Genomic DNA, 13257 nt, shown 5'->3' with positions numbered 1-13257 from the left:
TTTCCGAGTTTTTAGCGCAACTGGCTTCATTTTTCTCATCTCCAGAGCTTAGTACATTGACAGCCCACGCTCACAGCCAAGCACACCCAAAGCAAGCTTTCCTCAGATCCTACAATGGAGAGAGGGACGAATTCACGGGCATCCGTCGGACCTCCATACGAGGCTTTTCTCAATTTCCGAGGATTGGACACCCGCCATGAATTCACCGATTTTCTTTACCATGGCATGGTTGATGCCGGGATCCATGTCTTTAGGGATTCTGAATCGCTCCACGTTGGTAATAAAATCGGTGATGAGCTTCTACAAGCAATAGAACAGTCCAAGATCTACATCCCCATATTTTCCAGGAAATATGCTTCAAGCCGGTGGTGCCTCCGGGAGCTCGCACACATGGTCGAGTGCACCTCGAGATCAAATGAGAAAAAAGAGATTCTGCCTATTTTCTTGAACGTGGAACCTCTTGATGTCAAGCTCAGAACAAACTTATATAGAGAAGCCCTTTCAAAGCACCAGGAAAAGTTCGCCACTGAAGTAGAGTCATGGGAAAACGCTCTCAATGAGGTGGGTGAGATAAAGGGATGGAATTGGAAGAAAGGTGAAAGGTAAATATCCTAGACTTTTTACCTATTCAGTTTAATTGGGATATAGCTGGTGAAAATATAGTCTATTCATCTCACCAATCCTATGTAGTGTAAATTGTGGTCGTGGCCACTCCTGCTGTTGGCCACAGGTAATGGCCGATGTCAGCTCTATCGTGGCCACTCCTTCGGTCAATGGAGTTATTGCAGTGGTGGAGGCCGACGGTGATGGTGACTAAAATTGGGGGAGCGGAGGTAGATTGGGAAAATCTTGGTATTTTTGGCATCTAGATTATTTTACGTAATTTCTACTAATTGCAATGAAAATTGGGTCACGTAGGGCGTAGTTTAGCAATATAAATTTATCTTTAACATGGTTGTTGCGTTATGGCAGCCAAGTACATCTGTTACGGTCTGTAATTCAAACTGTATTGGCCAAGCTGAATGCCAGATGTAAAAAGAATGTAACTGAAGATCTAGTTGGAGTTGATGATCGTGTAGAAGCAATAATCAGATTGTTGGATGTGGAATCAAATGGTGTCCAGTTTCTCGGAATCTACGGAATGGGCGGGGTTGGAAAAACAACACTTGCAAAGGTTGTCTTCAACCAACTGTCTTCTCACTTCCAATGTTGCAATTTTCTTTCGGATGTTCGAGAGTCATCAGAACGACACGGTTTGGTATATTTGCAAGAAAAGTTGTTATCCAAGTTCCTTGACTCTGGTTGTGTCAACCAAATTCATGACGTGGACGAAGGGATCAACATGATTAAGAGACTACTTTGAAATAGAAAAGTTCTCATCGTTCTTGATGATGTAGATGAGAAAAAGCAACTCAAAAGTCTAGCAGGAAAAGGTAACTGGTTCGGTTATGGTAGTAGGATTATCATAACTACTAGGGACCAAAGTGTCCTAATGATCGAGGGAGAAGCAACAAGTGAAGGCCTTGCAACAAAGCCTGCAAATGTTTCCACTTACGAAGTAGAGGAAATGAAATTTGATCATGCTCTTAAACTTTTTAGTAGGCATGCCTTTAGAAGAGACTCACCACCAGAGAATTATATCTCCCTTTCAGAAGACATGGTCTCTACTCTGGAAAAGCTCCCTTTAGCTCTTGAAGTTACCGGTTCATCCCTTTCCGGTAAATCCGAAGCATTTTGGGCAGACACTTTGAAGAAGCTAGAAAAAGCTCCTCCCATGGAAATCCAAAAAACATTAAAGATAACTTATGAAAGGCTAGATGATGCACAAAGGCAAATATTTCTTGATATAGCTTGTTTTTTTGTTGGTAAGGACAAAACCTACCCTTTCTACATGTGGGATGACTGTGAATACTGCCCACACAATGCCATTGAAGTCCTCTCTCTCATGTCCTTGATAAAAATCAAAGATGACAATACTTTTTGGATGCATGACCAAGTGCGAGACCTCGGAAGGGCAATCGTCCGTCAAGAGAATTCCAAATATCCCTTCGAGTGTAGCAGAGTTTGGAATCATCGGGAGGCCTTGCGAATTCCGAAGCAGAAAGAGGTAAAAAAAAGGGAACAATAATTTATTTTCATGTGAATTGTTGTAGACTATTCTTGTAAAAGGAAAAATATAATCCGTATTAGCACTTGAAATTGTTTCCTTTGGACCTTCACAAGTGGACTTCTTGGCATTTATTGTCAGGGAAGTAGGAAAATAGAAGCACTGTCAACAGGAAATCGTGGAGACATTGTAACGCATGAAGAAGTTACTAATTTGCAAAAGCTGAGGTTCTTTGAAACGAATGGGGCGTTCCTTGTCGGAGACTTCAATAACCTTCTCCCCGGTTTAACATGGCTTTCTTGGCGGTTTTGCCCTTTCGAGTTTGTGGCAACAAACTTTCGTCCGACTAATTTAGTCATTCTAAACCTTTCATGTAGCGGTATTTCTGAGGAATGGCTTGGCTGGAACCAAATCAAAGTATGCTACGAGTATCACTACTTGCATATGTTGTATCATTTCTTCCGCTTTTTTTCTGGATAGATTGTTTGTTAATGTATATAAATTATCAAATTGTTTGGCAGGTGGCGAGCAAACTCAAAATACTAGATCTCAAGAATCGCAACTACTTAAGGAAAACACCCGATTTTTCTGCGTGGGAGTCCTTGGAGAGATTGATTCTTGAAGGCTGTCACAACTTAAATGAAATCGACCCATCCATTGGTAAATTAAAGCTCCTCACTACTTTGAACTTGAATGGATGTGAGTCTCTTCAAGAGTTGCCTGAAGAACTTGGATGTCTAGAAGCTTTGATAGAAATTATGATGCCTTGTTCGTCATGTATGTTTAAACTTCCGGAAACATTTGGTAATTTGAAGTCATTGTTGACCTTCGATGTATCTCATAGGCAGATTAGCAAGTTGCCATACTCAATTGGAGGGCTGGTGAAACTTCGGTGGTTGAATATATCTAAGTGTAGGATGATAAAGGAACTTCCGGACACAGTTGGGAACTTACAATTATTGGTTGAGTTGGATTTGTCATTTACAAGTTTGGGTCACCTACCCGATTCAATTGGCAATCTAAAGCAACTGAAAGTACTTAGATTGAGCCACATAAGTAGCATAACAAAATTACCCAGTATGATTGGGCTGGTGGAGAAGCTTGAAGAGCTATACGCTAATTATTGCTGGAACTTGACCGGCAAAATCCCTGAAGAAATTGTACTTCTATCTCATTTGAGGATCCTAGACTTGTCATACACATGTATATCTGGATTACCCTCCACGGTGAGTCGCCTCTCTAGTCTCCAAATACTTAACCTAGAAGCATGTCCTGAGCTTAAACAATTGCCGGAGCTTCCCCCAAGTTTGACTTGTGTAAGATGGACCACTGATTCTGTCAAGTTCTTCGAAGGCGTGCAATTTGTGCTTGGGAGTGTCACTGCTCTTCACACTCCCATCATTCTCCCTTCTCTGCTGGAAAAACTATCATCGTCCCCCAAAACCACGAATTTCCTCCCCTGGCTCCCGTCTAGTTTAAGAGAGTTAGAACTTGGAAATCTAGCGATTGGAGAATCATTCGATTTTTCCAGAATGGGGAACTTGTTGACGTTGCGAGTAGACAGTTGTTGGATGCCGGGTAGATTTCGTGCCGTTAGGCTGAAGCCCCAAAAAAGAATGCTGGACGCCCCGTTTCAGTTGAGAATGGAAAGTTTGAGACATTTAGAGATGCGTAGGTGTGCGTTCACCTCAAAAGTGCTTGATCTGTCGTGCATGAAGAATCTGCAAGAGGTACATTTGCTTGGATGCAAGTGGTTGGTCGAGATCCGCGGCCTTGAAGATTTGGGATCCCTTTGCTCCCTATCTGTCGTGGAATGCAACTCCTTGGGAAGGTTGTCAGACTTATGGAAATTGAGAAAGCTAAGGAAGCTCAGGGTTGGAGAATGTCCAAAGCTAAGAAGCTTGGAAGATATAAACCACTTGAAATCTTTGCGGAAGCTATGGATTCACGATTGCAGGTCGTTGGAGAGTTTGGCCGACACCTCAAATCTGGATTTAGAATGTTCCACAGTCGAACGTTGCGAGCGGTTGGCCGACCGGAACAGCTATTGCAGATGTCACGATAACAGAGATTCGGCGCTTGCTGAACGCGACCACACTGGGTATTTTTTAGCCGGTGATGCTGAACCCGACCTGATGAAGTCTGGCAAGTAAGTACTACGTGTAAGGGAGTCGGAACAAGAGTTGATTGTTGGGCTTATTGTGGTCCTCTTGTTTTTTGTTTTTGGTTTTGTTCTCTCTGAAGTTGAATCCGGATGCTGTGCAGAAAGTTTTCCCATGATCAGTAGTGGTATCAAGTGCGACCCATGGAGATTGAAAGCCCATTTGGAGATGAAGGACATAAAGAGTAGTACGTTGAGAAGCTCCGCACAATGACCACGTCATTGGGTGGATACGACTTCGTTTTAACCATAGAGTTTCCGTCCAGCGTGTTCTGGCGTAGCATCTACACTCCCTCGAGCTTTTCATTTCCTTGCAGCCACAGGTAATCAGTCTCCTTCAATTAGGAAACGTATGCTCTGTTTTCTTGTGATTTTAGATATGAAGCAGAGGCCGAGAGCTCTATCTACTGCCTGGGTGAAAGCTCGCTGCGATGGAGGGTCTATCAATTATTTGAACTTACTGCGTTGCCTTTGTAAAAATCCGGATGTGAGTCATCGCTTTGCCTTCACATCTAAGCTCCCCTGCCAAATAGTATATCACCTGTTTGATAAAAATGCCTGAGCTAGGTCAGTGTGTATTTCGATTCAGGCCTTGGCGGAAAATTTCCTTCCCTACTAAATTGTTGATCGAATTTTGTCATATGTGCCTATTTTGAAGGATGTTCAAAATAAAAAAAATCATGGTGGCCGAGATACATTTCATTTGTTTGATAGAATTTCTGATCTAGATCATTGCGTGTTCGATTACATAATGTTGGCCGAGAGCATCATGTATGAAATTGACTCGATCCTAATGTGTTTCCTGCCGAGTTACGAACCGATCCGGTTTAGATGTGCTTGAATTGATTCCGATGTTCTGTAACATTTGCTGAAGCCCCGTACTGATTATGTTCATTCTATTGCGCAACATGGAGTTTCCGAATGTGCTCGCATATCATTTTGGCATCTTTTGATTCTTGTCTGCGTTCATGGGAAAGTGTCATAGTTCTCGGTGTAAACGGCGTATGCATGATTGAACCGAATTGTTTAGCGCATTGCATTAGCATTGCTGATACCCTCATTATATGCGCATGTACTGATATGTTGATTCTAGAGGTGTCAAAATGGGTCAAGAACCCATATATTAACCCACATTTAAGGGAGTGAGTGATAAATATATTGCTTAACAAGCTTACATGAGTCAAAAATAGGTCACTTAACAACTTAATGGGTCTTACACGAATTTTAAATGGATCTTAAATGGTTACCTTACGGATAGTAAATGGGTTAATTAATATAACTATCTTAAGTGATTCATAGACAGATTTTCCGAATATTTTAAAATTTGAATTTTTGTTATTTTATTATTATATTATTATTCTTTTTCTTTTTCTCTTTCTTTTCTTCTTTTTTCTTTTTGATCCTACCTCTACTAGCCGGTGACGGCCACCGGTGAGTTTGTGCTTGCCTGATCCTTGTCGGGGAATCGAGCTCGACGAGCTCGTCCTTGCCTAGATCTTGCCGAGAATCGAGCCCGGCGAACTCATCCTTGCCTGGATCTCGTCGAGAATCGAGCTCGCATGGATCGGCATTGGGTGAGCTTGAGTTCACTAGGATCGGCTGCGCTGGTGTCTAGTTGCTGAGGCATGGCAACGGCTAAGGAAGGAGGTAGAAGGAAAAGAGAAGAAAAGGAAGAAAAGTAACAAGAAAAGAAGAAAAAGAAATAAAAATAAAGAAAAATTTGGATAAAAATATTCATTTTAAAAAGAAATAAAAATAAAAAAAATTGTACTTTTCTAAAAATAACGAAAAATTCAGACTTTTATAAATTTAAAAAACTGTCCACAATTAGCAACATACATGTGTTAAAAAACTATAAGAAATAAATAATTTTAGATTGGATTAAATATAAAAGTGTTTTAGTAATATGGATCAATTCGAGTACAAGACGGGTCGGATATGGTTAGGAAATTTGTACTACATATAAATGGGTCATAAACTAGTTAATGTGTCAATTTGGGTCAGACTATTTAGGGCCCGATCCAAATCCGACCCGACCCACCCATTTGACAAATCTAGTTAATTCTAGGCCGAGAATCTCCTATGATGATTTTGGATTTGCTTTTGGTTGGTTCATGTTATTTCACCTGCTTGAGAGCCTTCTCCTACTCAATTTGCTGACCTTATATAGATGCGCTTACGTTGTATGATTTCGGTTCGGGTTTTAACACCCTACACTTGTTCTGTGAATGAAATTTGGACTTGTTGGAGCGTGTCTGAATCTTGCTTTCCTTATGCCCGAGCGGAGAAGAACTCTATTTGCGACGTCAATTTGTTCTTCGCTCATTTACTTCATATCTTAATTAGTCACATTGATACATGATGACCATCATTTTCTGTGTTTAAACGATTTATATCTCACGATGCGTTGCTGCTATCCATTGGTCAGCTAGATATTCTCACCCACACATCTTTCGAGCCAAAAGTGGGTACATAGATGGGCAATGCCAGTATATGTTTTAAGTCTTGCTGTGTGATGTATCTACGTGCTCTTTATTTGCAGGAATTATGCCGTTATTACCGTTTCATTGCTGGTCATTTGTGACATAAGTTGAATTGATCCCAGGCTCAATTGAACCTTATGTCAATTGCCCACAATGAAGTGCTAATATACAGTTGATTGCCTAGTAATTTTGGACGTCTCTTGTAATTAATTGCACGGGTGAAGTGGTGATAGCGCATGCAATAAATTGCTGGTAAGAGACGATTGTGATATTTGGGGGGTCTTGGGCTGATTTAGATGTTAATTGGATGATTCTTAAGCTTGCTTAAACAGAGGTTGTAGTCTATTTCATTTAGTATAGCTTAGCATAGTTTACCTTGAATAACGGATAGGCTTGCAAGGACATGGTAATGACGGCCCATGTATTCCCTATGCATGATGGAATTGTTTTTATTTTTCCCATGTATTCACTGTACTTCCCATGTGAAAAGCATCACATCCTGGTCCTTTTTGAGATGATTTCCCATTCAGCCCGTGCAAAGTACATTAGATTATGATGCAGATGCACAGCAAATAAGTTGGCTACTTTTTATAAATTGAAATGAAAAGTTACTAAATTCTCCTAATGTTCGTCGTTCGTTTTCTGTTTCTTTTTTGGTTGGTGGGTGTGTTTGTGTGTGAAAAGGAACTGGAGTCGACCAAGAACCATGATTGGTTCTCCAATTAGAACTCGTGTGCTGGTGCCAATAGCCATTCACTGTCGAATAATTTCCACCTTTCATTTTTTTTCTCGTTAAGATACCAAAGAAAGGAGAGAAACACAGAGAACAAAGAAAAGGAGACGACTCGATGTAAAATTGAAAAACTCACAACAACATAGTAATAAATTACAGTTGCTTGATCAATTGAGGAATTACAGTTTTATTTTATCAATTGAGAATTTGGATTTTGCAGGAACAACCAACCAAGTCTCGATCTCGCCGTCGGCGGAACTCAAGCGGGAATCCAACATAGCTCCAACATGGAGTCTTTAGTCGTTTTCCACGTCTCGAATTTTTACACCTGAATTTCATCAACAGCAAGCTCGAAACATAGTTGTAACTGCTCCGTGATGGCCAACTTTATTAGTCATCGCCTTAAATCTTTCAACTAATAAACACCTCTCTCTCTCTCTGTCTCTCTCTCTCTCTCTCTCTCTGGCGTCGACAACGGCTGGTATCAAACTTGACATCAAACTATTGTCGATAGATGCCAGAAATACTCAAGCATCCACGCCCATATTTTCGAGTCAAGCCGTTGGCAAAGACGAGAGAGAGAGAGAGAGAGAGAGAGAGAGAGAGAGAGAGAGAGAGAGAGAGAGAGAGAGAGAAGGTATTTCAAGTGATAGTTGTACCACTCGATAGTGATGGACATCCATATTGCATGGGTAATGAGGATTGATCGATTAGGACACATCATGTGACCGGCTCATAAAACACATTCCCACAATTGAGGATAGTTTAATCTTTTAGATAATTTTTGTCTAAATATAAGCATTGCTGTAAATATCAAAAATGGAAAAATTATGCAAAAAAAGTCCTAAATTTATTGGACTTATGCTAATTTAGTCCCAAACCTTTCAATTTGGCCATTTGAGTTTTCAACTATGAACAATTTGTCAATTAAGTCATTCCAGCCAATTTTGATCGAAAATCGCCGACAAACAAAATCAGAATTTTTCATATTAGTCTAATGGTCCATTTATTTATTTTTTGATAACCGAGGTGTCCGGGCCAACTTGCGCGCACCTCAACTATTCCTCGAGAGAGACTAGCATAGTAACCCACCACCATGGCCCCTCACTTAAATCACAAGTGCTCAGCTGGGGAATCGAACTTGGGACTAATGCGTCTAACCACACAATCCCAAGTGCGCCCTAACCAACCGAGCCACCCATGGGTGGGTCGATCCATTTATTTGTTAAACCAGAAAATGACAATATTGATCCTCAGCAGGAGGCAAAATCTAGCTACCTTTCCATGTTACTCCTTTTAATAGAACTCTCGTGCCACAAAGGAATTATTCCGTAAATCTAATGTATGTGCGGCATTAAATTTGGACCATAAAATGAAGGATATAATGTAAACCTCAAGAAACTCATGATCAACATAAGCAGAGCAAGTAGAGGAGAAGAAAACGGATTTTCCGAATTAGGACAAAAACGGAAATTTGACGAACTTTATTAGGTGGCCGATCTTGGCTATGCTGATGTATATTCCAAGCAACATATGGCTTCCACATATCAATTTCAACTAGCCTCAAGCCCTTTATGAGACTAGCGTTATGTGTAGTATATTCCTGTGTTCACATTCATGGATAATGACCTGTATCGACCCGTTCTTATCAGTTTGAAGGGGAAAAAGTATAATTTATAGAAAAGTAACATTACCACTTATGTCATTTAGAGTCAATAGACAAAGTGACGAGTTTGATGTATATCGAATTTAAATAACATTGTCAGACATTTAGATTTCTTAAAACACCCTAGAGAATGAATTTCACTATAAAACGCAAGTTTTGATACGATGATATACTTTAATTGGACTTTTTGTTGTCGCATCAGTTAACAATTTTAAGTTTATACAATATTTTCACGAAAAACAACGGTTAGTATAGTCTTGCAATGCAACTAAGCTAAAGCAAGATAGTGGAAGACTTCGACTTGCTTTCCATCGCCAGTCTTCTTTTTTCCCCTTTCCTTTTGCGTAGCAATTCAAATTATCAGCACATTTCATCTGAATAATAATCTAAATTATTAGCATTTACATGCTTCCAAAAATTGAGACGAATATGTAAATGCCATCCAAACCATATATAAGGTGAACATCTCACGTACCGCTATGGAATAGCGATAGGAACAATGGCGTTATCATCGGCTTTTATTTTTTGAACTGTGTAGAAAGAGATGATCCTTGGCCTAGAAATGAACACTTTAGAAAGTAAGGTGAATGATATAAAACCGGACTTACAGGAAAGAAGGTAAGAGAAAAAAGAGTTGTTTATTATTGTTAGAATATATAAATATTAAATCATATCTTCATCTAACAGCTTAAATTTTTAGAATAGTAAGCAATGTGTTTCACAAAATTTCACATGGTATCAAAGCAAAAGGTCTTGATTTTAAATGTTTCGGGTTTATATCTGCCTCCCGAGTAAATATTTTCACATTTTAGGCACAGGCCAAATTGTAGCATATGCGTGAGGAATATCGTTATAATATTCAAATATAAAATCACACATTTATCTAATGATTTAAGTTTTTAAAACAGTTAGCGATGATTTCACGAAATCTCACAGTCATATAAGATTTTTTTTTTAAAGTTCAAACCTAACATGCACCACATAACTTACGTGTTTTAACTAATTGTTCTCCCCCCCTTCCTTTGTCTTTGGGGGCATCATGATAGATGTTGACCTGTTTTCGTGCAAAATGTAGATACTAGCATGAGCATGCTACGTAAAGAGAAATATCCCACGAACCACCAATTTGATGGAGCGCTTCACTGCGGCGACAACATGTTTGTTGTTGACTCATGAGTCCTTGAGAATTATGGGACATAAACATTTTCGCTGCGGCCATCAGATCAATATGACCTGTTTAATTTCAATAGACAAATTAAAGAATTTGATGTATACTGAATTTAAATACTATTATCGGACATCTAGATTTTTTAAAACACCTAAGAAAAACGGCTTCCCAACTCTACTCTAACAAAAATATTTTGTCCCACAAAAAATCATCAATTTTATATTTAGTTCTAGCTCTACCATAAACGTTTTTTTTTTTTGTTGTCCCATGTAAAATTCCGCAATTTTAGATTATGTCCCAATTTGATCATCCAGTCTCAATTTTTCTCTAAAAGTTTCTCAATCTCATGAAAAAATATCAACCTTTACTTTAGTCACAAATATGTCCTATTAACCTTCTGTCCAAAATTCCAACCAAGAGATGAAAAGCTCCCAAGCATGAGTTGTTTGAGCGTCCCGAGCCCCGAGAAATGGAACACTCTTGAGCACGAGATATTGAAGACTAAGTGCAAAATCGAAGTTCTCCCTACGAGATGAAAGGAAGACTCTCCTAAAAATAAGAGCAATTGAAGAAAGCCAACACTAATTGCTCTAGTTTTTACCCGAATTTCAGATCCAATAAGAGGTTTGGGCTCATATGAAACTTTATCTCTAAAAAACATTTTCTTGGATTTGAATTTTGTTGGAAAACTATAGCAATAACGTGAAAATTCCATATAAGATCACTAATGACGATTTTGGATGGAGGATTAATGGGAGCAATTAACTAAAAAATTGAAACTGAATTTAAAGCTGGAGTTTTTCTACGAGAAAAAAGAAAAAAAGGTTAGAGTAGACTTAAGACTGGCCTAAATTCAGGGTAGAATTGTAATTAAATCTAAAGTTGAGTTTTTTTTATGAGACAAAAAAAATCACAATAGAATTGAGACTAGATTAACTTTTTTTAGGATGCTAGGCCTAAAAAAACAGATGTGCAACTTAATGCTGAGTTCCACTGTGAAATAAAAGTTTCGATACAATTGTTATATTGTGATTGATTTTCACTGCTTTTTGCTCCCAAGTCTTTTCCTCCTTTTTCCCCTTTTCCTTTCGAGTTGGTCCTGTGACGCAGGGAAGTAATATTTGAAACGCTTTTTCAAAGAGTTGACTGAAATTTGATAGAATGAATCGAGAACATTACATAAGATGGACGTCTTTTATCTAGAGAGAACTCCTTTAGGGAATTAAAAATATCATAAAATAATATAATGAGAACCAAATCAAAACAGAAATCAAATTAAATATTGCGATCAGATATCTCGCAAAGTTACCTAAAATTGAAAAATGCCTAAAAACCCATCTAAACGAATCCAAAATGTGAAAATACGACGTCAGTCACTGTATACCAATGAGTATTGAACAGCAACCCATTTCCATGCAGCTGATTAAATTTGAGTGCATTCTGAACTCACCAACCCCAAGTGCACATTCGCGATGGGTTCGTCCTGATTTTTGGCGATCGCGTTTTTTCAAAAAATTATACGCCAGCTGTTCTACATCGTCTTGTCGGCTTTTGCCTTCGTCCTTTTTTTTTTTTTTTCCTTTGCAATTAACCAAAAGCAAAGATGGCGGAAGACATTTTGGCTTTTGCCTTCCACATTTCTGAATGATGGTGACACCCACCTCGTTTAATATGCTTTTTCCTGGGCCCCGCTGATTGTATGACGAGGTTTGCCTTGGAAGCAGGTATTCGCATCGGACGGCTGATGATGATTCCATCAAGAGTTGTACTTGATACAGATGCAAAGAATGATTGGATTTTTTTAAAAATCATTCAATTATATGATTAAAATAAAGAAAAGCTCAAAAATCATCTTCGTTTTGTATCCCGATTTCACTTTGTTTCCTCTGTCTTAAAGGCTTTGGCTCTCAGTTTGAATTTGTCGTTAAATGTATGGGACATAGAAACTTTCATGACGAGAACCCATTGATTGACCAAGAGAAACTTCTAGGAAGCTTCTAGAGTGGCTCGTAGAAGGCGTTCTATTTTCTCGACGCACCTTCTGAGCGAGACTAATGGACGAGAATTTCCTAAACAATTTCGTACCCCGCGTGCCATTTTTCTATTCAAGCCTTCATTTTACATCGTGTGAAAACCAAATGCATGACTATTAATTGTTCTTGCTATAAAATCAAATTTTTATTGCTATGTAACCAATGTGGTCCTCTGTGGTATCATGACGTTTTGAAATTAAGTAATCAGGACTTGAAATTACACTTGAAATCATGCTAATTTGGGAGACATCGGCTAGTCCTATCAAGTTACATTGGTTTCTATTTGCCTTTTGTCTTTTCGTGTGAGGTAGAAGAAATCTCGTCGAATGTTCAATCCAAAGATCTCATTGGATACTTTAAAGCCGAAGGACCAAGAGTTCCTAGGAGAAGCTAGCTAAGTCTAGAGGCTTTCGCTTCTGCTTAATCTTATGAAGCATGCCCATTGTATTAAAACGACTGATAGCAAGATCTTGACTTATCCAGTTAATATGGAAGAAATAATAGAAATTTCTAATGCTGGATGTCATCATGCCATCTAATTTTGGCCGGCGCACATGATACACTCTTTCTGGTTGACTATCTTTCATCCTACTAAACATGCACCTCTTTTTGAAAGTTTTTTAAGTTAATAAGGCTTTATCGATTGCTCCAATTATTCCCACTCCACATTTTAGTATGAGATTCTCTTAATTTCCGCTTTAGATGTGCACTACATATTCTCTCTCTCACGTATGACTCTATTAAACCGGGGCCAACCATTGGCAATTGATACATGACCTCCTCTTTCAAGAATCGTTGAATACTTCTTTCTATCACAAATGTTAGATTTGATAAAAAAAAAATTCATGTTAAATGCGCACTAAAAAAGGAATGCCTCAAAATATTCTTATCTATTCTAAAGAAAGA

At 38.8% G+C, this 13257-nt stretch overlaps 4 protein-coding genes across 4 annotated transcripts in view; all 4 read left to right on the top strand.

The window, feature by feature from the left end:
• Window positions 1-4421, top strand: part of LOC125315378 (disease resistance protein RPV1-like) — a 30449-nt gene extending 26028 nt beyond the window's left edge. Inside the window, exon 2 of the mRNA XM_048280004.1 lies at window positions 4373-4421. The gene's annotated coding sequence lies outside the window, so the exon portion shown is untranslated. The remainder of the gene's footprint in view (window positions 1-4372) is intronic.
• Window positions 173-2388, top strand: LOC125315379 (disease resistance protein L6-like). The gene is made up of 3 exons (XM_048280007.1): window positions 173-602; window positions 973-2107; window positions 2249-2388. Exons 1-2 carry the CDS (start codon window positions 226-228, stop codon window positions 1361-1363), a joined length of 768 nt encoding a protein of 255 aa, XP_048135964.1. The 5' UTR covers window positions 173-225; the 3' UTR covers window positions 1364-2107; window positions 2249-2388.
• On the top strand, window positions 1493-3581 carry LOC125315508 (disease resistance protein RPV1-like). Its single transcript, XM_048280672.1, has 4 exons — window positions 1493-2107; window positions 2249-2524; window positions 2629-3333; window positions 3483-3581. Exons 1-4 carry the CDS (start codon window positions 1493-1495, stop codon window positions 3579-3581), a joined length of 1695 nt encoding a protein of 564 aa, XP_048136629.1.
• On the top strand, window positions 3497-4473 carry LOC125315381 (putative adenylate cyclase regulatory protein). Its single transcript, XM_048280010.1, has 2 exons — window positions 3497-4256; window positions 4352-4473. Exons 1-2 carry the CDS (start codon window positions 3640-3642, stop codon window positions 4353-4355), a joined length of 621 nt encoding a protein of 206 aa, XP_048135967.1. The 5' UTR covers window positions 3497-3639; the 3' UTR covers window positions 4356-4473.
• Window positions 4474-13257: the final 8784 nt, after the last annotated feature.

This window comes from Rhodamnia argentea, chromosome 6 (assembly GCF_020921035.1).
Source record: "Rhodamnia argentea isolate NSW1041297 chromosome 6, ASM2092103v1, whole genome shotgun sequence".
In the NCBI taxonomy this organism is placed as follows: domain Eukaryota; kingdom Viridiplantae; phylum Streptophyta; class Magnoliopsida; order Myrtales; family Myrtaceae; genus Rhodamnia; species Rhodamnia argentea.
This window is presented reverse-complemented; position numbering and strand designations above follow the sequence as displayed.